The sequence below is a fragment of the Cornus florida genome, unplaced genomic scaffold (assembly GCF_030987335.1).
Source record: "Cornus florida cultivar Cherokee Brave unplaced genomic scaffold, ASM3098733v1 CherokeeBrave_3.0.0_Hap2_Chr05, whole genome shotgun sequence".
Taxonomy (NCBI): domain Eukaryota; kingdom Viridiplantae; phylum Streptophyta; class Magnoliopsida; order Cornales; family Cornaceae; genus Cornus; species Cornus florida.
In genome coordinates, this window is record NW_026775575.1 from 116881972 (window position 1) to 116902851 (window position 20880).

Consider the following 20880-nt stretch of genomic DNA (forward strand, 5'->3'; position numbering starts at 1 on the left):
ATATCTAAGTTTGGGGGCGTGACAAGTGCTTAAATGTTGCACATTTCAGCACCTAAGTTAGGATATTTCAGTCTTTGTATCTATCTTAATTTCATGTTTTAGTCCTAATTTATGTTTATGTGTATTTCAGGGCAATAAAGTTAAACTGAGCTAAGAACGGTCCATTAAAGCCTTTTTAGAGTCAAGCAAACATATTCAGAAAAAGCTCAAAAAATGGCAAAAAGGAGGTCGCAACCCATTGCTCGTATAGTGTGTTTATTCTTCAAAAACGGTCAATCTCAGGCTTTTGATGATGTTCCCAAAGATGAAGAAGCAAACTAATGAGCTCGGGGCTAAAATGAAGCTAAATAGGGCTTAAAGGAAATTTTCAACTCTGAGGGGATCGATCCCCAGGGTGGGGGATCGATCTCCCAGGACTTAGCAACATTACAGTTTTTATTTAATTTTTGGGCTCATTTTGGGAACTGTTGGGCTCTAATGAGATTGTTACTTAAGGCCCAGTGAACCATTAGATTATGGTTAGTTTTAGTTTTTATTTAGGAAAAGATTATTAGAGAAATTAAATTAAGTTTTATTTTTTTATTTTATTTTTCTGTATCGTAGTATCGTATTTTCTCTCTGGAAAAACACGCGAAAAAAGAGAAAAAGCAAGAACAGGCTAGGGTTTGGAAGAAAAGTTCAGAGAAGATGAAGCAGATGATGGGGATTGTCCTATCTTCGACTCCATCAACCATGAGTGGCTGATTATTCTACTTAGGGTTGGATAAACCCTAAGCATGTAACCTATTCTCTCTCTCTTTTCATACTTTTTGTGGATTAATTTATGTAATTAGTGTATAGTCTTGAATATTATGAATTAAATTCTTCCAATTGATTATCTGTATTAATCTCATATTGTCTTATGTATGGTTGATTGATAAACAAATTTTACACATGAATTCTTTGTTAATTGATTCTTGTGATGGCTATGCATGGTATTGCTTAGTTGTAATTGTGTTTCAAATTGATGAAAAATGCTTCTATTTGATGGATGGTACTACGTGTTTAGGTTAATTTGTTGTCTAATTAGTTTTAAATTCATGTTTAATTAGTTTAATTTAAGTTTAATTAATTTAATTGCAATTCAATTATTAGATAAGTAGACCATCCATACTTATGTTTGAATTCCATACTTTTTGTCACAATTGCATTATCTTCTAGATTAATGTGTGTTAAATTTGTAACTTGGATTGATAAATCATGCTTTGAATGGGTGAATTGCACTACACTTAGTTTAATTGTCATTAGGTAGTTGATTCATGCTTGAAATTAATGGTTTACACTTTTCATTGCACTTGTTAGCCACATATAGATTACATAGTATTATTTCCCCAATTAGTTGAAAGTGAGTGAGTTAGGGAATGTGCTTAGTGGTGAATCCTACACCCTAAGTCTCTTTCCAATCTCTTAAACTCTATTTCTTTATTGCAATCATTTAGTTTAAAATTAGTTTTAATCACAAACAAAACCCTTTTGGCAATCACATAAGCACTAAAGTAGAATTCAATTCTGGAAAACCTATAATTGTTTAGATCTTTTGGGACGATCCCTGCTCACTTCATACTCCATAGTATAAGTGTTTAGTGGTTTTATAAATTTTAAAATATGGTGCCCACTTGACATTATTTCCAAACCTAAAGTGTTGTGCATTATTTTGTGCACACGCTCGGTCGCACCATACCGTCCCATACCGATACATACAATCCTCCAATTTACACGATTGACCAAATAATGATAATTGTAAATCAACTATACTCCAGAATAAACACACATACAAATCTAATAAGTGTATGATGAAATTATATATCCAGTATATGATCTAGAAGTCACATTCTAGTCCTTTAAAATGTTAGAGTAAAATACAGCATCTAACTCCTCTAAAACAGTACCATAACTTGATGCAATAAATAGTATAGTTAAACATCAATTAATTTCCATTTAAGCATACCTATTTTTTTTCTAGAACATATAATATATGCTTATACAACAGTTGAAACATGAATACAGTTTAGAATTATGCTAGAAACCAAAGTGCTTATAGAACAGTAAGCAATGTCAAGGTATAATTCAACCTCCCACATGCAGTGTATTATTGTAGGTTATCCCATGCTTCAATATTAATACTAACATGCTTCCCAATTCTTTTAATATCTCTGGAACAGTTTTATAAACCATCCACAGCCCCTAGAATAACTCAGAAACCCTCTTACAGACCATCTGTAAGTCATAAACGTGAAAAAAAAAAAAAAAAAAAGAGGAGCTGCCTCCACCAAAAGTGGAGCCGCCTCTCCCCTTGGTGGAGCCAGCTCCACCCTTTATTGGAGTCGGCTCTACCCTTGTGCAGCCGGCTCCACCCCCTTGTGGAGCCGTCTCTCCTCCGTTGAGAGCCGTATCCCCTATTCTGTGCATCTTCTTCGCCTCCGACGAAGTGCAGAAACTCTGTACAATTTTTATAGCCTATTTAGGAGTTCAATTGCAGTCCTAGAATCCATTAAAATCATGCATTCAACTCCAAATACATAAGGTTAAGCAAAATTAAAACTCACGCAAACAGTTTATTTTTAAACAGAGTAACATCCTACACACAACAGAATTATGCAATGATTTAACAGTCGATTCAACATGCTTCCAAGATTAATATTACTTCAACTTAATCTGTTTTAGTGCTAAATTAATTCCTGGAGTCCATTAGGCATGCACAGAACACGAATTAAAGGGAAATAATAAAATAGTGACTTGCCTTTGAGTTTCAGATTTGAAACTCTAAACTGCTGTCTCTTGAATTTTCTGACGAGATTTCCGACTGTAGTTCCACCTTCGTTACTCTAGGTTTAGTCTCAGTTGAAACCCACAATCCTAGCTTCCTTCCTCTCTGTAATTCCCTCAAGTTATCCTCTCTGCTTCTCCCAAAACCACAACTGTTGCTCTCTGTATGTTCTCTACGTGTATGGGTTTTATTTTTAAAACCCTAGGTAGAACTCGTACATGTATTTATAGGTGTTTGTAATACACAACCCTAATTCTAGTTGCAATACAAGAAGGAAACCTACATATACCAAGTCGGCTACCATGAAACCTAAAACCCTAATCCTAATTCTCGCATTTAACTAATTAAATCAATTACAAATAACTCAATTAAAATAACCATAATTAAATAAAACAAGTATAAAATTAAATACCAAATAAACAAATAACAATTACACATTTAATCAAATATCAATTAAATCAATTTAAAACAAAATAACCCTATTTAATTTAAAATAATTTACAATTAAGCAAATAATTAAAAATTAAATAAAATACATGCAATTTAAGCAACACAACAAACAAGGAAACAATTAATCAAATAAAAAGATAATTAAATAAAAAATAAAATACCAAAAATATCCTTTTAAAATTAGGGTATTACACGTACCAACTCCTAACTTGCAGCCCAAAATAGCAGGTCAACCACCACTACATTTAAAGCCAACCAACCAAGTCTCAACTACAGACAAAATAGCAACTGCACCTATCGTGACACATGCTACTACTTTACCTTTCCCACATGCCAACAAGTCACCTCTCCCCAATAAGCATCAAAAAGCAAAATCTTGGTCCAGTGTTGTTGAACATGGAACTAACAAAATGAAATTTGTTTATATGCCCCCCTCATCTGCTAATTCCAATTTTATCGAACCACCTAAAGAAGTTGTTGATGAAGGTTTAAACTTCTGGTCCTTTTTCCACTTGGTTGGTTTCTCCACCCACAAGAGATTGCCATTCAAGGTAATTCAGAGTACTCACTACAACAAGTATCATTTTTACTGGCAGTTTATTTACGTATGCCGCTATTAATTAATTATTTCTGGCGGTTTATTAATTAATTATTTCTGGCGGTTTCTTTTAAACCGCCGTTATTTGTATTTATACCGGCGGTATATTAAAAAGTGCCGAAAAATATGAATTATTTCCAGTAGTCTTTTTAAAAGAGCCGGAAAATAGGATTTATTTCGGGCAATTTTGTAAAAACGCCGGAAAATAGAATTTATTTCCGGCAGTCGCCGTTAATATTTTAATTGTTATTATTTTATTTATTATTATTTTTTCCTCAAATAGCACGTTTTGGGTTTGGGTGTAGGTTTCATATCACGATTCTTTTCTTCTCTCTCACCCACGACATCAGGGCTTGGTGGTGTGCGTGGTGTGGCTCAGGGAAGAGCACGGTGACTATGGTCGATTGGTGGTGCGGGTGGTGCGTTGGTGGTTGATTGGTGGTACATCGGAGGTTTGGACAGTGGTGGTTAAAGGGTTGGGCTCTTGTAAGTTGTAAGTATTTTAAACCCTAATTTCCCCTTCTTGTTCTTGAGATAAAAATTCGCACCAAATTAGACAAAGCTTCCTTGCCTTTTTGCTCCTTGGTTTGCCGCGTAGATCTATATTTCTATATTTCATTCCTTTTTTCTTTGACTACTAATATATGCTATATCTGCAGTCATTCTGATTGGGGATAGTTTTTAATTAAAAAATTATTTTTTTCAGACCTCCACAATAGCAAATACCATTTAGGAAGTTCATCAAACTTGTAACCTATTAGAAAATACGATTTTGAAGGTTTATAAAATTTGTAACATGTTCTTTGAATTTGATATTTAAATCTCCTTTTACTTGCACCACAATTGTACTCATCCTTAATATTTAGACTGCACTATTGGGGTTCTCCGGTTTTTATATGGTAATGGCCCCATCCACTTTTATATAAAATTTATCCTCTGCTGCAACCACACTGGGCACTATATGATTCTGCTACATTCTTCTCAATCAATTTGTACCAACATTTTGTGTTGGAGGCTACTTTTATACTAATATGTCTTTGATGAGTAGAAAATAAACATGTAACTCTACTTCATTTTCTTTGTCCTTGCTATCATCATCTATATTTTGCAATAAGCCACCTGTAGCTGCCACTTTTAAACACAATCATTACAAGTTTAGCTATCATTTTTTTTTTTTTAATGTGTTTTTGTTAGACTTGCTAAGATATTAGCATGCATAAAGTACATGTTTTAATTTAATTTCTATTTTTGAGTTAGACAAGTATTTTTATATTCTGTGTCTAGGAATCCTAAATTTGAATATGGTAAATCTAAGACTTGTTTTTTTGGTTCATTTTGAAATCTATACCGAAACCAATGCATTATATCCAAAGAACATATTGTTACCTTATCTGGTTAGTATTTGAAATATGACTCCTATTTGTGCATTTCTAGTTTGTCTGTTCAATATGGACTACCTTGTTGATTGAAACAGTGTTTTAGAAGAAGGGAGACATTTCTTCTATAATTTCAATATTATCCAGATATACTGTTGGAAACCTTTTGTGCTTCTCTTTGACATCAACATAAAAGTTTATTTTTGTTTACAGTTCTCTCTAATTTTATATCTCAACCATCTCTGTTATAATTGTAGAATTGGCCTTTGCCTTTTGGTGAGTAGTTGTTTTATTATCATTAGAAAAGTACTACAACCACTTTGTTTTTAGTCTGATGAGGCTTCCACAGTTTTCTATTGGTGGGTGCATGGGTGCTTTTTGCTGTATTTCCTATGGGAATAGGTTTTTTCATTGTATTGTTGGACCTTTTTGAAAGGATATGTCCTCTATTTTTAACAATGTACTGATGTTATATTTGGAAGCATTGAATCGGTGCCATCCATTTGAAATTGCAAGAATTTTAATTAAAATTTTGTATTTTTTTTTTCAGTCTACCGAACATAGCATAATTGTTTTATCTCTTGACTTATAATGTACACACATTCATGCATTTTTCATTTATTAATATCTTGAATATGAAATGCTTGACTTTTGTTGGCTCAAATAGATTCTGAAAGTTGTAATTATTAGTGTTCAACAAAGTAATGTAATTATTGGTTTTCCCAGCATCATATAATTGTCAAATTACTTTGACCTTGAAAAAATCTTGTGGAACATGTTCCAATTTATTATTTAAAAATACATGTACAATTTTTATATTAATTGCTTGGTACCTATCATACATGAGAATGCAACTTTGTGTAGATAATGCTAAGGTTAGGTGTAATGGGCTGTCCACTTGCCGTCAGATCCAAAAGATATAAAAATAAAAAAGATATAAAAACCTATATCATGCAGAATTGTAGCCATTAGAAAAAAATCTGATTTAAGAGTTGAAATTCATTCTCTTCTAAATTTTTTACATATCATTCATGATATGATAAAAACCTATATCATTCGTGATATGGTAAAAACCTAAGTAGATAGAAGTAGTTTAATGATTAAAGAACTATGAAATGCAGTAATTCAAAGAAGTTAACTGAGAAAGTTTTGAGATTCATCTGTTCTTTGTTTCACTAGGTTACATAATCTTTCATAATGGATAGAAGTTAGATTACGGACTCAAGGTACTTTAAATTTTAGTCTTGTTAGTTTAAATATATTCTCATTTTAGTTTATATATTTACGATAAATTCATTTTGACTTTATCTTTCTTACTATACAAATAGGATAAGTACTACATACTCGAATGGAGTTGAACAATTTCTAGATACAGCATTTGAGCGAGTTGGGCAGAGTGGACGCATATATTGTCCGTGTACCAAGTGTGGGAATTGTATCAAGAAAACAAGGCAAGAAGTTTTGCATGACTTGATGTGGAATGGGTTGCACGTGTAGAAATGAAGGAGACAGTGGAAAAGATACGTGCTGAGTATGATGAAAAATATGATGGTTTGAATCCAAAAATGGCAATGATTTTGCATCATATTGAACATCAAAATTCTAATGTACAGGTAAATAATTTTTGTTATTGTGCCTTGTAAACATTTAACTATATAAATATTATAAGTCCTAATATATTTATAATTATATTCTATTATGAAGGTGCATAATAAAATTATATTTTATTGTGAAGGTACCTGGCTCCTCAACTGCACTTGGTGATCTTTAAATTTTATTTTTGGTCGTGAAATTTCATCCTTGGTGAGCACTATAGATTTTAATTATCATGTTATTTTAACCATCCATTTAATTGTCTTAATTATTATTCTTTGTTTAATGGCTTTTATTTAAAATGTATGTAGGGCAATTTGAAGCAAGACGATAAATGAAGTTGAACCATTAATTCTCAAGACCCTCGCATAGTCTCACTCAAATTATCAATGAAATGTTGATGTTTTATTTTGAATGATTTCCTTTAGAAGCTTTATTAGATTTTGGTGTTTCCTTTTGAATCTTTTATTAGCACTTGACATTTTAAAACAAAACGTATATGTTATGGGATGTTATTGAATTTTAATGCAACTTTGTTTTATGTTATATATCAAATTTAAGTTGCTGGATGTGTTGTGATTGGTAAATTATATTTGATGTCATTGAAAATGGAACAAAATAAAATATTTGCTAATATGTAAATTAAATAAAAAAAATAACACATTACCGGCGGTTTAAAACGCCCCCAAAACTAATTTTTTTTTTACATTACTGGCGTTTTAAAGTGCCGGACTATATGAATACACCGGTGGTTTCAAATGCCCCTAAAAGTTAAAAAATTGTACATTACTGGCACTTCAAAGTGCCGGAGTATACAGTTAAAATGACAGTTTACATATAATACACCGGCGGATAAAACCGCTGCTGCTTAAACTTTCACCGGCGGTTTCATGCATCTGCCGATAATGATTTCAAACCCGGCGCTTACTTAAAAACTGTCGGTGAAACCTAGCGGCGGTGACTATACCGGCGGTTTGGTAAAACCGCCGGTAAAGGTATTACCGACGTTTTTGGAACCTTACAGCGGCGTTTTAGACCGCCGTTGAAACCCTTATTTGTTGTAGTGACTGCAACCAAACTATGGAAATCATTTGGTCTAACTCATACCATCATTGGTGAGAATAACTCTTACATCTTCAGATTCAACTCCTCCTCAGAAGTGGATAGAGTTCTCTCTTATGGCCCTTGGTCAATAGCTGGGCATCCCTTCTCACTAAGGAAATAGAACCAGAATAACCAATCTCAGCCTGTTCAGTTGGGTTGTTTGCCTATTTGGACTAAGTTCTACAATGAGCCTCACAACTACTAGACTGCAAAGGGTCTTAACCACATTGCAAGTGCTGTAGGTGAGCCATTATATGCTGATGAAGCCACAGAAATGATAACCAAGTTGAAATATGCAAGAATCTGCATCAACATTGACTTGAGCAAACCTCTCAAGCACAATGTTCAGCTCAAAATGGATGATATGTCCTTTGCAGATATCAGAATCAAGTACCAATGGCTACCTAAAATATGTAACAAGTGCAATATCCTCAACCACTCAGAAGCCAATTGTCCCCTCAAGTTCATCAACACAACTCATGGCAAAACAACTGCAATCACTCATGATAGCACTACTCCCCCAACTTTCCCAATAACTGAAGGCTCTCCTCACAAAGATCACAGCCCTGCAGTCCAACCTACTACTGCATGGGTCACAGTTAGAAAGAAAAAGAACAAGAACACCTCAAATGCCATTAATCCATATCCACTCATTGCCAAACCCTCAACTGCTAACCATTTCTCCATATTGCAACATCAACCTCTTGACCCCAATAACCTTGACTCCCCTTCAACTCATCATACTCCCTCCCCAAACACCTTAGATAACACAGTAGACAGCAATTCCATCACTGATTCAGAATCCTCAACAGCATCATCCACACCTCATTCTCCCTTTTGTAGCAGGAAGCTCAACTTCTCCTCTCCTATAGCTACCCCATCCCCCCCTCATAATAAATACAAATCATCTATGCCAACTCCTTATTGCAAACCTTCTTCCACCCATAAAACTTTTGGTACGCCAAACACAATTCCCCAGCACAAAAATCAAAAGAAATTCAAACCTGATCACAGGGAATGCAATCCTTCCAAGTCCACTGCTGTGGCTCATACCTTTACTATCACTCCAATCCACTCCTCAGTGTTTGCTCAGGCCAACAAATCCATCTCTTCCTCAATAAGTGATCCAGGTAGCTGCAACAACAAAGCACAAAATGGAAGATTAACTGCAAGAAGTTTCAGGAAAGTGACAAGAATGAAAGCGCACATCAATTCAGGGTTGATGCATGAGGGTTCTTCAGTAAACCCAAGGCATCTTGGAGGTCACCTCACTCCACTCTTCTCATGATTTCTTTTTTAACATAGAATATTAGAGGGTTAAATTAACCCTCTAAACAATCAGAAATTAAAAAATTAATTTCTGATAGAAAATTGGATCTGGTCTTAATAGTAGAAACCAAAGTGGCTTTTTCTAATGTGGTAGCTATTCACAAGAATATTGCTCCACACTGGTCTATTTCTCACAATTATCCTTTTTCAGACTTAGGTCGAATTTGGATAGTTTGGAACCCAAGAATTCTTGACTTGTCAGTTTTACATTGTAGCAGACAAGAAATACATTGCTCAATATCTCTGACTGGTTTAAATCTCTCATTTTTCACTTCTTTCATCCATGCTTCCAATTGTGCAATTGAAAGACATGATCTCTGGAATGATATTATTCACCACTCAACTTTTTTTGCTTCCAATCCCTGGCTAGTGTTGGGGGATTTTAATGTAATTCCCAACATAGGTGAAAAGTTTGGTGGCTCAATGAAAAGAAGCTCTGCAATGTCTGATTTTAAGGACTGCCTCCAAAAAGCTGGATTCGAGGAACTCAAGTTCTGTGGGATCTTATATTCTTGGTCAAATAAAAGTATAGGAGATGCTTATATTGCCAAGAAGATGGATAGGGCCTTGATCAACCAAAGCTGGACCATCTCTTTCACTGTGTCTAAATGTAACTTCCTCATCCCAGGCATCTTAAACCATAGTCTTATCCTGGTCATACTTGACATCAATAAACCCCAAAGGCACATCCCATTCAGGTTCTTTAATGCTTGGGCCTCACACAAGCTTTTCTTACCATCAGTTCAAAGGGTCTGGAGCTCTCACATAAGGGGAACTGCAATATTTCAGGTGGTTCAGAAGCTCAAACAACTGAAACCAGTTCTAAGGTTCACTTGTGGGAAAGAACTATCTGATTTGGATTCCAAAATCCATGTTATTCAAATTGACTTACAGTCTTGTCAACTGGATCTTGACCTCTCTCCTAGTAATCCCACTCTCAGAGAATTGGAAAGAGCCCTCACCACTGAATTTCTAAGACTGGGATCAATCCAAGAAGATATATTGAGGCAGAAATCCAGAATGGTCTGGCTTAAATTGGGTGATTGTAACTCATCCTACTTTCATAAGTCATTTTCTTCAAGGAACAACAGAAAGAAGATTATCTCATTGTCACTTGACGATGGACAAGTTATTCAGGATCCTAAAGTCATTAAAATTCAAGTGGTCAACCACTTTCAAGCCTTGCTTGGTCAATCCCCAGCACCAACACACTACATCTCTGATCTAGTTCCTTTCATCACAAAGGTTGTCCCACCAAGCTTTTACCCTTTCCTTGAAGACATTCCAAGCAATATGGAAATCCAATGCTGCATGCTGAATCTAAACAAGGACAGAGCCCCAGGTCCAGATGGCTACAATGCTTCATTTTTCAAAAGTTCTTGGAACATTGTTGGAAGGTCTATTACTAAAACAATTTCAGAGTTATTTAGAAATGGGAAGCTCCTAGCTGAGGTCAACAACACTTACATAGCCCTGGTTCCTAAATGTCAAAATCCAGCCTCTCTTTATGACTACAGGCCTATCTCCTGTGTGAATACTATCTACAAGTGTATCTCAAAACTCCTTGCAACTAGGCTGCAATCCACTCTACCTGCATTCATTGATCAAGCCCAATATGCATTTGTCCATGGCAGGAAGATCACAGACCCTATTCTCCTAGCCCACGAGTTGCTTAGGGGTTACCATAAGCATGGTACTCCTGTAAGATGTGCTTTCAAAGTGGACCTTAAGAAGGCCTTTGATTTTACCAAGTGGGACTTCATAATCAGTTGCCTTACACTGCACAACTTCCCACCAAAGTTTATTGAACTGATTAAAGCTTGTCTCTCATTACCATCCCTTACCATTGCCTTGAATGGTGAGTTCCAAGGTTATTTCAAAAGCAAAATGGGCCTTAGACAAGGAGATCCCATCTCTCCTTTCCTCTTTGTTATAGTTATGGATGCATTTTCCTCCATTGTCTCCAATTATGTGAATAGGGTCTCATCCTTTAAATATCACTGGAGGTGCAAGGAGCAAAGAATCACTCACTTATCCTATGCTGATGACTTACTTCTATTTTGTCATGGTGATATTTGCTCAATTTCAGTCCTGAAGTCAGCTCTGGATCTTTTCAGTTCAATATCTGGCCTACAGATCAACCTATCTAAAAGTGCAGTGTACTTCTCAGGTATCAATGACCACACTCAGAATGAAATCTCCACTCTTCTTGGCATCCAAGTAGCTACTCTACTAGTGAGATACTTAGGTGTGCCTCTCATATCCACCAACCTCAAAGCTGAGCATTGCAGCCCACTGGTTAGTAAAATCACTCACAGAGTCTCTAGTTGGACATCAAGACCACTCTCCTATGCAGGTAGATTGCAATTAATCAAATCAGTCCTTGTCTCTACTCAAAACTATTGGTGCAACATCTTCATCCTCCCTAAAGGGGTCATAGATGAATTGAACAAAATTTTCAGAAGATTTCTTAGGTCTGGTCCAGAGCTGAAAGCTACAGGCTCAAAGGTTGCTTGGGATAAGGTGTGTTCCCCTAAACTTGCAGGGGGTCTAGGGATTCCTAATTTAGAAGCTGCTAACAGGACTGGTATTCTTAGGTTCATCTGGGACCTCCAAACTGACAATTCAAACAGGTTGTGGGTTAAATGGTGTCACTCACACCTTCTTAAATCCAGGAATCTATGGACTCTTAATTATCCTCAACTATGCTCTTGGAGTTGGAGGAAGATGCTCCAGTTAAGGCACACAGCTAGATCCCTCATTAAACATTCAATTGGCAATGGGGCAGACACATCTTTCTGGTGGGATAATTGGGCTCCAGGGGCCCCCCTCTGCACAAGGTTTCCAATCTCTATACTGACTGAAGGTGGTTTTTAAGAAGGAGTTACTCTCGACAATTTCATTCAAAACAATAATTGGTCTTTTCCCATGAGCCTCACTAATTCTATCCCTGAATTATCTAACCTACCTGCCCCAGCTCCTTCTACAAGGGACTCCAAGAAGTGGATAGCCTCTCCCAATGGTTCTTACTCATTCAGTCACACTGTCTCTCATTTGAGGGGGGATCTTCCTACTGTTTCATGGTATAATCTAGTTTGGAATTCTCCCTCCATTCCTAGAATGAAGTTCATTTTTTGGTTAGCAGTTAAGTCCAAATTGCCAACTTATGATAGCAAGTCAATGTCCAAGCACATTAATATCTGCCCACTATGCAGTGCATCTACAAAGTCTTATGATCATATTTTCCTAAATTGCTCCTTTGTCACCCCATTGTGGCGTTTTATCAAATACAAGTGCAGCATTTCTACAGCCTTAAGAAGTTGGGAAGCTCTTGTTCAGTGGGCAAGTATTAAATGGAAAGCTAAGAACTTAGTTAATCTTTACAGGAAATTGGGGCTTTCAGCTTTTGTGTACCATACCTGGGAGGAGAGGAATGCCAGGATTTTCAGCGGAAAGAAGGCATCTCCGAGAGTTGTATGTGCCAAGGTCTGCTCCACCGTTTCTGTGATTTTGAAATTGGGATGCCTCCCAGACTGTGCCTCATCTAGAGCCATTCTCAAGTATAGGAACATTTCTCCGTCCTATTGCAGACCTCCGCCGCGGTCGCCAGATTAAGATCTCGGTGGCATAGCTGCTTCTCCTTGCTACTGACCAGAAGTTTTTCTTGTTAATGGCAGTTGCCGTTATTGGCAGTTTCCATTTGGTTTCAATGTTTTCATTGCTGGGCCTGCCCTTTGGGCTTGTTTTTCTCTCCTTTGGGCCAATGGTCCTTTGTAAATCCATCATTTAATTAATAAAAATAGCTTTAATTTTCGGGAAAAAAAAATGATGATCATATTGAATTATCAAATAAAGTGAGCCCTTATTTTTATTTAGCTAAAACAAAATTCAAACTTTGAATATGACACAGATTCACTTTCTTGTTTGGTTTTGACTTTTGAGTTGGAAGAATTTTTTTTTTTTTTTGGGTAAATTATTTTTTTCTAAATTTATTTCAAAAGGAAGCTAGCTTAAACTCTCACTTTTATGTTCTTAAATCAACCCAAGACCTTCATTGATTTATAAATTAAAGTAGCAACCGACTCTGCTAAAGCATCCATGCTTACTTGACTTGAGTTCATAAGCTGCCAACATCACATAAAGACGAAAAAGACAAGAGAGCCCAACCTCTATCAAAGGAACAGATAAAATGACTATCTAATTGATGATGCAGAGTTCATAAACAATGCTAAAGGAGAGATACGTGTGCACATAGAGCACAGTGTTCTTCTATAGCTTTTGGTTAATGGAAAAAACCATCATACCTATGGTATGGATATCATTACCTCTGAGCCCCTCAGAGAGAAAAACAAAACCTAGACCTGACTTTATATAAGCAGAGCAAAGTTCAGTGGTGTATTGTGATGTTGCCACATACGCGATTTTGCATGCCCGTTCCTAATGCCGTGAAGCCACGCATAACTGTGCCCATACCCACACCATCCTCGTCATCCTTCTCCCCCCTCCTATTTCTCTCTCTAAACGCATACTCTCTCTCTAAACCGCCCTATTTAACTCACCCTTTCCTTGCTCCCCTATCATTCAACAGCACTCTCAAGCATACTGTTTTACACTCTCTCTCTCTATACATATATATATACACACACACATACATATTAGCTATTATGGGCAGTGTTTGTGCTGAGCAGCACAAGTTCCACCCCTCCCACCAACTCCTCCTCAACAAGAAAACCCTCCGTGAAATTGACATTCCGCCGCGAAAACTCCTCGACCGACGTGCCACCGCCGCTGCGATGTCGCCGGAAACCGTTGAGATGTTTCTCGATTCGCCGAAGGTCGACGAGACTCTCCTACACAAATTCTTGCCCTACAACGGCAGTGACGATGATGACGCCGACCCGTACTCGTCGGACCACTTCCGGATGTTCGAGTTCAAAGTTCGGCGATGCACTCGAAGCCGGAGCCATGACTGGACCGACTGTCCGTTCGCTCACCCAGGTGAGAAGGCTCGCCGGAGGGACCCCAGAAGGTACCACTACTCGGGCACCGTCTGCTCAGAATTTCGCCGCGGCAGTTGCAGCCGCGGCGAGAACTGCGAGTTCGCGCACGGGGTGTTCGAGTGTTGGTTACACCCGGCTCGATATCGAACCGAGGCATGTAAAGATGGCAAGAATTGCAAGCGTAAGGTTTGTTTCTTTGCTCATACGCCTCGTCAGCTTCGTATTTTGCCTTCGCATTGTCATGACAATTCTTCGCCGGTGAATTCTCCGGTGGCGGCGGTGGAGAGGAAGTACCGTAGTTCTAATCATTGTTGTGTCTTTTGTCACTCTGTCACTGCCTCTCCGACCTCTACTTTAATGGGTATGTCTCATTTGTCACCACCGATGTCGCCGTCGCTCTCCCCGCCAATGTCGCCGGCGAAAACCCGCTCGTCGAGGGGGTATTCGCCGATTTCTAGGTACGCGGATCGTCTGGCAGGTATTGATTCATGTGGGTTGAAATTGAATCAGTTTAATCATGGGGTTCTGAGTTACAAAGATGGTCTTACCGAGTTGATTAGCTCTTTGGACGCCATGAATATGAATCATGAAGCAGTTACTAACAATAGCACTGTGTCATGGGTCGATGGACAGACTCTGAATTGTGATGATCAACAGCAGCTTATTCGCTCTTCTTCGGACCCAAATCCATCTGGGTCTAGAGATTCTTTCAGTATTGGTGATTCTTCTTCTTCAAGTCGCAAAAGCTTCATTGATGACAATGGATCGGCTTGTCCTGATTTTGGGTGGGTCAATGACCTCCTTCAATAAGAAGGTTATTGAGCATGGTGTGATGTGATGATTGATGATGACGATAATGATGAAAGATTGGTGACTAGTATGAGAAGGATATATGTGTATATGGTCAGGAGACTTCTGTATCCATTTTTCTTTTGAAATTGTACTTTTTCGTTTAATAAGTCTGTTGAATTCGATCTAAGTGTGAGTTCTTTATATATAAATCAATGTATGAACCTTGTTCAGTTTCTGTTTCTTGTGTTTTGAGAGAGATTTGAGTTTTTGAGAGTTGTTTGATGTATTGATTTCAAATGTATAACATTGAACAGATGATGTTTGATTCTCTCTTTTGTAGAAATTGACAAAAAATTATCTGACCTCTTGAGCTGTGCTTTATTGGAATAATTTTATAAAGATGTTGCAGATCTCATGCAGTACAGTTGATCAACACGTGTTCTTTTAAAGTGGGAGTTAACAAGAATTTTAAAATCAAAATGCTTTAGAAGTGGGATATGATCAGGAAGAAAATAAAAATCAGATCTTATTAGGGAAAAAAAAAATAAAAAAATGGCCTTTAAAAATCAAAATCGTTTTTTTTTTTTCTTTCATCTAATTTTTATTTTCCATCTCGAGGTTTTATGGTTCTTATCTAATTTTATTGTCTTCACGTGTTTCGGTTCGGGTGGGGAAGAATTTTTATTTTTTATTTTGAAGTGAGAAAGGATTTTTTTTTTAATTAATAATTAAATCCCTTCACTGTAAGGCTGAGTGGATATAATATTTTTATCTATTTATTTATTTATTTGGTTCTACAGACGGGTTAAATTTTGGTTAATTTTAAATTGATTTCATGTGATAGAAGCCCTTCTTCAATATTTCTGAGTTTTTATAAAATTGAAATTATATATTATTACATAATATGAGCTGGTATGTCTAAGTTTTGGGCAGACACGTGGCGAACATGCTGGGTGGGTGGGGATCTCATCGCGGCGATCAGATGAAGATGAGTAGAAGGAGCTGCATGAATGTAAAAGCAACCCGGACAGATCGAGGACAGGATGTAGAGACAAACATATTCTTGTTGATTGATTCTAAGACTACTTCTAGACGCTACTCATCTAAACTTGCTGAACCGGCTTGATTGTCCTTGGTGCAGCCAAACTAGCTAATTAAAGCCCATCCCTAAATTAAAAGTCAACACACACTCAATTATATATGTAGTACACACACTTTTATCGCATGGGTCTGGTGTGTATGGACTCATTCTGAGCATGGGTTGGCTGCTCTACTTTATAGTTTATACTGTATTGGTAGCTAGGGCTTTGGGTGATTTGTACTGGATTTGATCTACATGCACGGTTGTCCTAAATTAAGAGTAGTGCAATGAAAAAGTGACATGCATGGGTAGTGTACAGAGATGCAAAATTAAGCACGGTAATAACAATAATATGGCATGATGTACCAATTTCTGAACGGTTGCATATATTTTGTATGCAATGTTTGGTGTTTCCTCGGAGCGGTACTTTTATCTGTTGGACAGCGAGGATGGTAGGGCATGGACCATAAGGGTGTGTTTGGAATGATCCTATCTTTCTATCTTTTTTAGCTGGTAGGGCTGGGTTAGGTGGATGATTGTCACAGATTCCACGAGGAATGGTGTGGGGGTGGGGGAGCAGCCCATGCTAGAGTGACCTTTGCTAGGGTAAACCTAGGGGTCCCCCACATGCCTTTGTAATGACTCACTGATCCATCCCTAACCCTCAACTCACTCGCAATTTCCATATTTGTTTTCAAAGTTGAATGATGTATATATTCATGATATCATGCATGGGAACAGGCCCATATTGCAATATCTGTGATTCACCTCACCTCACCTCAGGCATGACTTTTTTCTATACAGACCCCTTGTACATATGATTTTAATTTGTTGCAAGGACGTTAATGCTAGGATTAGTACGTACTTACTGTACTTTTTACGACAAGTTGCTTTAAATGAGGCTCATAATGAGTTTGTCAATTAATAATAATGGGAAAATTAATCACACATGCATTAGGGAGAGATGGGTGCTAAACACAGTCTTTAGCTCTTGACACGTATATTTTCTTTTCCGATAATTAAAAACTATTTATCTCTAACTTCCTTTTGGGATTCTCTTTATGTATAATTACTATACTAGTCTCTCACTCTTAGAAAGAAACTCAAAAATCATTCACGGTTTCATCCAGAATACAGAGACTATGAATCTGAAAAAATCAGATCGGAAGAGAATCGAAGTTGAAAGCTTGTTTTTTTTTATAGAGAGAAAAGGACGGATGCAAGAAAACCAGATTATACTTTTTTTTCGTCGGATTTCCGAATACTTCGAAACAGAGAATAGAGATTTGAAAAAATCATATTTGAATTTCAAACATTTAACTTCAAAAAAAGAAATTTTAGAAAGAGAACCAGATTATAGTACTTTTTTACCTGATTTTTTTTAATATATTTTTTAATCTGAAAAATCAGAGCAATACTTCAATACAAGAAAATTTTAGAGTTGAACTTCAAACATTTAGATATGGATTTTTGTAAAAAAGAAAATTTTAGAGTGAGATGGAATGAAGAGAGAATTTTCGCAAATGATTTCTCAGTTTCTTTTTAACGATAAAAGACTAGTATAGTAATTATACATAATGAGAGTCCCAAAAGGGAAGTTAACAGAAAAATAGTAATTTATTATCGGGAAAGAAAATATACGCATCAACATTTAAAGTTGCGAGTGATATTCCACAGTCGCAGTCGCGCCCGCGACTATGCCTAGCACTCCTCTTATGAAGATTACACTATGGTCTGTCTTATTTATTTATTTATTTTTTTCACTTATACATTCTGAGGTTTGCCTTATTGATGATGGTTAACCGTTTTTTGGACAATGACATCTTTTTAAGCTTTTTCATTTAAAAAATCAGTGAAATATCGATATTACCCTCCATTATTTAATTCATTAATTATAATAAAATATCATAAGTGCAAAATGACCAAAACACCCATCATAATTATTTTTTATTATTTAATTTATGGGTAAATTTCACTGATACCCGCTGAGGTTTGGGTTAATGCCACTCAGCGGACAGTCAATGCACTTGTTTATATTGACAACCCTGAAGTTTCAAATGCCACATTTGCCCTTTATTATTTAATTCAATTATATTCACAAAATATCAATAATGTTAATTTACGATAATACCCCCTTACCTAAACCAACTATACACTCAATCACAACCTGCATTATCTGGTTATCCTTCTCAACACCAACACAGCCCATCAACACCACCACCTCACCTACATCAGCCCTTCAACGTACACCACACCTCACCGACACCACCACTTTCAACACCACCACCTCACCTACATCAGCCATTCAACACCATCACCTCACCGACACCACCACCTCGCTTACATCAGCCGTTTCGCTCCCTGGTCCGAAGAGTGGTGGTGTTGAATGGCTGATGTAGGTGATGTTGAAGGTGGTGGTGTCGGTGAGATAAGGTGTGGTGTTGAAGGGCTGATGTAGGTGAGGTGTCGGTGTCGGTGAGGTAATGGTGTTGAAGGGATGTGTTGGTGTTGAGAGGAATAACCGGATAATGCAGGTTGTGACCGAGTGTATTATTAGTTTGGGTAATGGGGGGGTATTATCGTAAATTAACATTACTGATATTTTGTAAATATAATTGAATTAAATAATAAGGGGCAAATATGACATTTGAAACCTCAGGGGATGTCAATGTTAATGAGTGCATTGACCGTCCGCTGAGTGGCATTGACCCAAAACTCAGAAGGTGTCAGTGCAATTTATCCAAATTAAAAAAAGGTAAATAGATTTGTAATTACCATTTTTTTTAAATGATTAACTTATTATTAAAATTTTACTATTATTTCTAATAAAATTTATTATAATCAGTTTAAACTTTTTTTATCGTAGAAAATTATCTTCTTTTTCATACGATATACTAATGAAAAATTAATAAATTACTTAAATAAAAGTACATTTTTTTATGTAATATATTCATGAAAAACTAAAAAATTAATTAAATTTCTAATAATTTTTTTTTTCAAACAATTAATTTCAAAAATTAAAAATAAATTTATGCAAATTTGATGGATAATGTGTCATCAAATCAATATAATTTTTTTTTCATAATTTATTAAAATAAAAAAAATAAAATAAGTGTAATTCAATAAGAATAGATATTATAGTCATTTAATGAAATATAGTATAGGCCATGTTTTTTGCATTGTTTTTCGCCTTTGGGCCATTGCTTGGGTTTTCCCTTGCATGTATTTCTCATTCTTTTTAATATAGTAGTTGATTTACCGAATATATATATATTATATTATTAGAAGTAATAATATATATAATATATATATATATATAGATATATTTTCAAGGTAAAGAGTGTTAAATGTAAAATTAGTAGATGTAGAGGATTGAGCTTCACATGAGGAACTCACGTGCTATCAATATGCAATCAAAAGGTAATATAAGCAATTGAAAAAAAAAAAAAAAAAAAAAAAAAAAAAAAAAAATGAGAGAAAAAAAAATTGACTAAATTATTTATTAAAATTAACACTAGTGGCACATCTCACCTCATTCCAATTTGGGTTGGCTCATGCACCTTTCTTTACGGAATCTCATTCAGAAAAAGGGGATTCTTTCACCAAAACCGTAGGCTAACAGTTCGATCATCTATATAAGAAATAAAGAGAAAAGGAGCTGTTCAATACCTAAAATTCTCACAATCATTCGGTTGGATGCAGATTGACTCCTCTATAGGGCAAACACTGTGAGAGGCAGATAACGTTGTTTTAGACTAAGAAAAAGGGGCATTCAATCAACATCTTCTAAGCAGTAAAGCACTAGTCTATGCAGAATTTAAATATTTATCTTAAATATTAATCTACCATATTATAAGGAATTTACACAAGCCTCTCTACTGTTGTCTTACCGATAATTTTATCAGTTGTACAATAATATTTAGTGTAACAGATTTTGTTGCAACCCATGAATAGGTAGCCATTAAAAGATACCACAGCTCTAACCATAGTACTTCTTATACTGTTCAATTCATATGTAATAGATCCAGGTGATGTATAATATATATACTTTGAAGATGTGAATCAACACTGTCCGCTTTGAAAGATAAAAGTGATAACATTGAACCACTAGTCATTCGTTAATTAACAGGCTAAATATTACTTACTCATTTGATTATCATCAGTCCGATGATAATACATAATTCAGAAGTCCGAATGGGAGACAACAGTGTACGTGAACACTCTTATTTCTTATTTTCGGTTTTCTATCCTCAACCCCTTTGTGAATGAGACTGTAATTACACAAATTTCATTGTATGCATATAGTGTGTGTGTATGTATGTATATATATATATACATACTCCATTTGTTTCATATTAGTAGTTTATTTTTTTCTTTTAAAGTATCCCAAATTAAATGTCCATTTTAAAAAGTCAAACAAAATAAATTTCATCTCTATCCAACTTTTTAAAAATTTTATAACTTGGTGTTATATATATTTAATATTTAAAGAATAATTTAATAATTTTTAAAAAAAACAATGTATTAATTGAACATTCCTTTAAAAGTTTTAAAATGAGAGGTGGGCAACTATGCATATATGTCAAACAGATGTCATCACACAACCATGCATGCCCAATAAAGACATATTCAAAAGAGACAATAAATTCACAGCGAAATCTGCTCCACAAGTTCTGCCGACTAGGACCTGGGTGGCAGCTAGGAGAGGAGAAATTATTTCTCTTTTTATTACTGGCCTATTTCATTCTTTC

The 20880-nt window shown here is 35.9% G+C and overlaps 2 protein-coding genes and 1 long non-coding RNA gene across 5 annotated transcripts; all 3 read left to right on the forward strand.

Moving 5' to 3' along the window:
- The first annotated feature begins 3597 nt into the window (after positions 1-3597).
- LOC132308911 (uncharacterized) lies at positions 3598-7392 on the forward strand. 3 transcript variants are annotated; one of them, XR_009482499.1, is made up of 6 exons: positions 3598-3807; positions 4160-4347; positions 6410-6456; positions 6559-6843; positions 6966-7033; positions 7135-7392. It is a non-coding gene; the product is annotated as an uncharacterized LOC132308911 (long non-coding RNA). The 3 variants fall into 3 exon arrangements; XR_009482500.1 differs by lacking the exon at positions 6410-6456 and having other exon boundaries at positions 3600-3833; XR_009482498.1 differs by lacking the exon at positions 6410-6456 and having other exon boundaries at positions 3601-3807.
- Positions 7393-12184: 4792 nt separating this feature from the next.
- Positions 12185-12871, forward strand: LOC132310051 (uncharacterized). Its single transcript, XM_059808293.1, has one exon. The coding sequence runs from the start codon at positions 12185-12187 to the stop codon at positions 12869-12871; it is 687 nt and encodes a 228-aa protein (XP_059664276.1).
- Positions 12872-13760: 889 nt separating this feature from the next.
- LOC132310514 (zinc finger CCCH domain-containing protein 2) lies at positions 13761-15368 on the forward strand. The gene has a single exon (XM_059808682.1). It carries the CDS (start codon positions 13921-13923, stop codon positions 15064-15066), a length of 1146 nt encoding a protein of 381 aa, XP_059664665.1. The 5' UTR covers positions 13761-13920; the 3' UTR covers positions 15067-15368.
- Positions 15369-20880: the final 5512 nt, after the last annotated feature.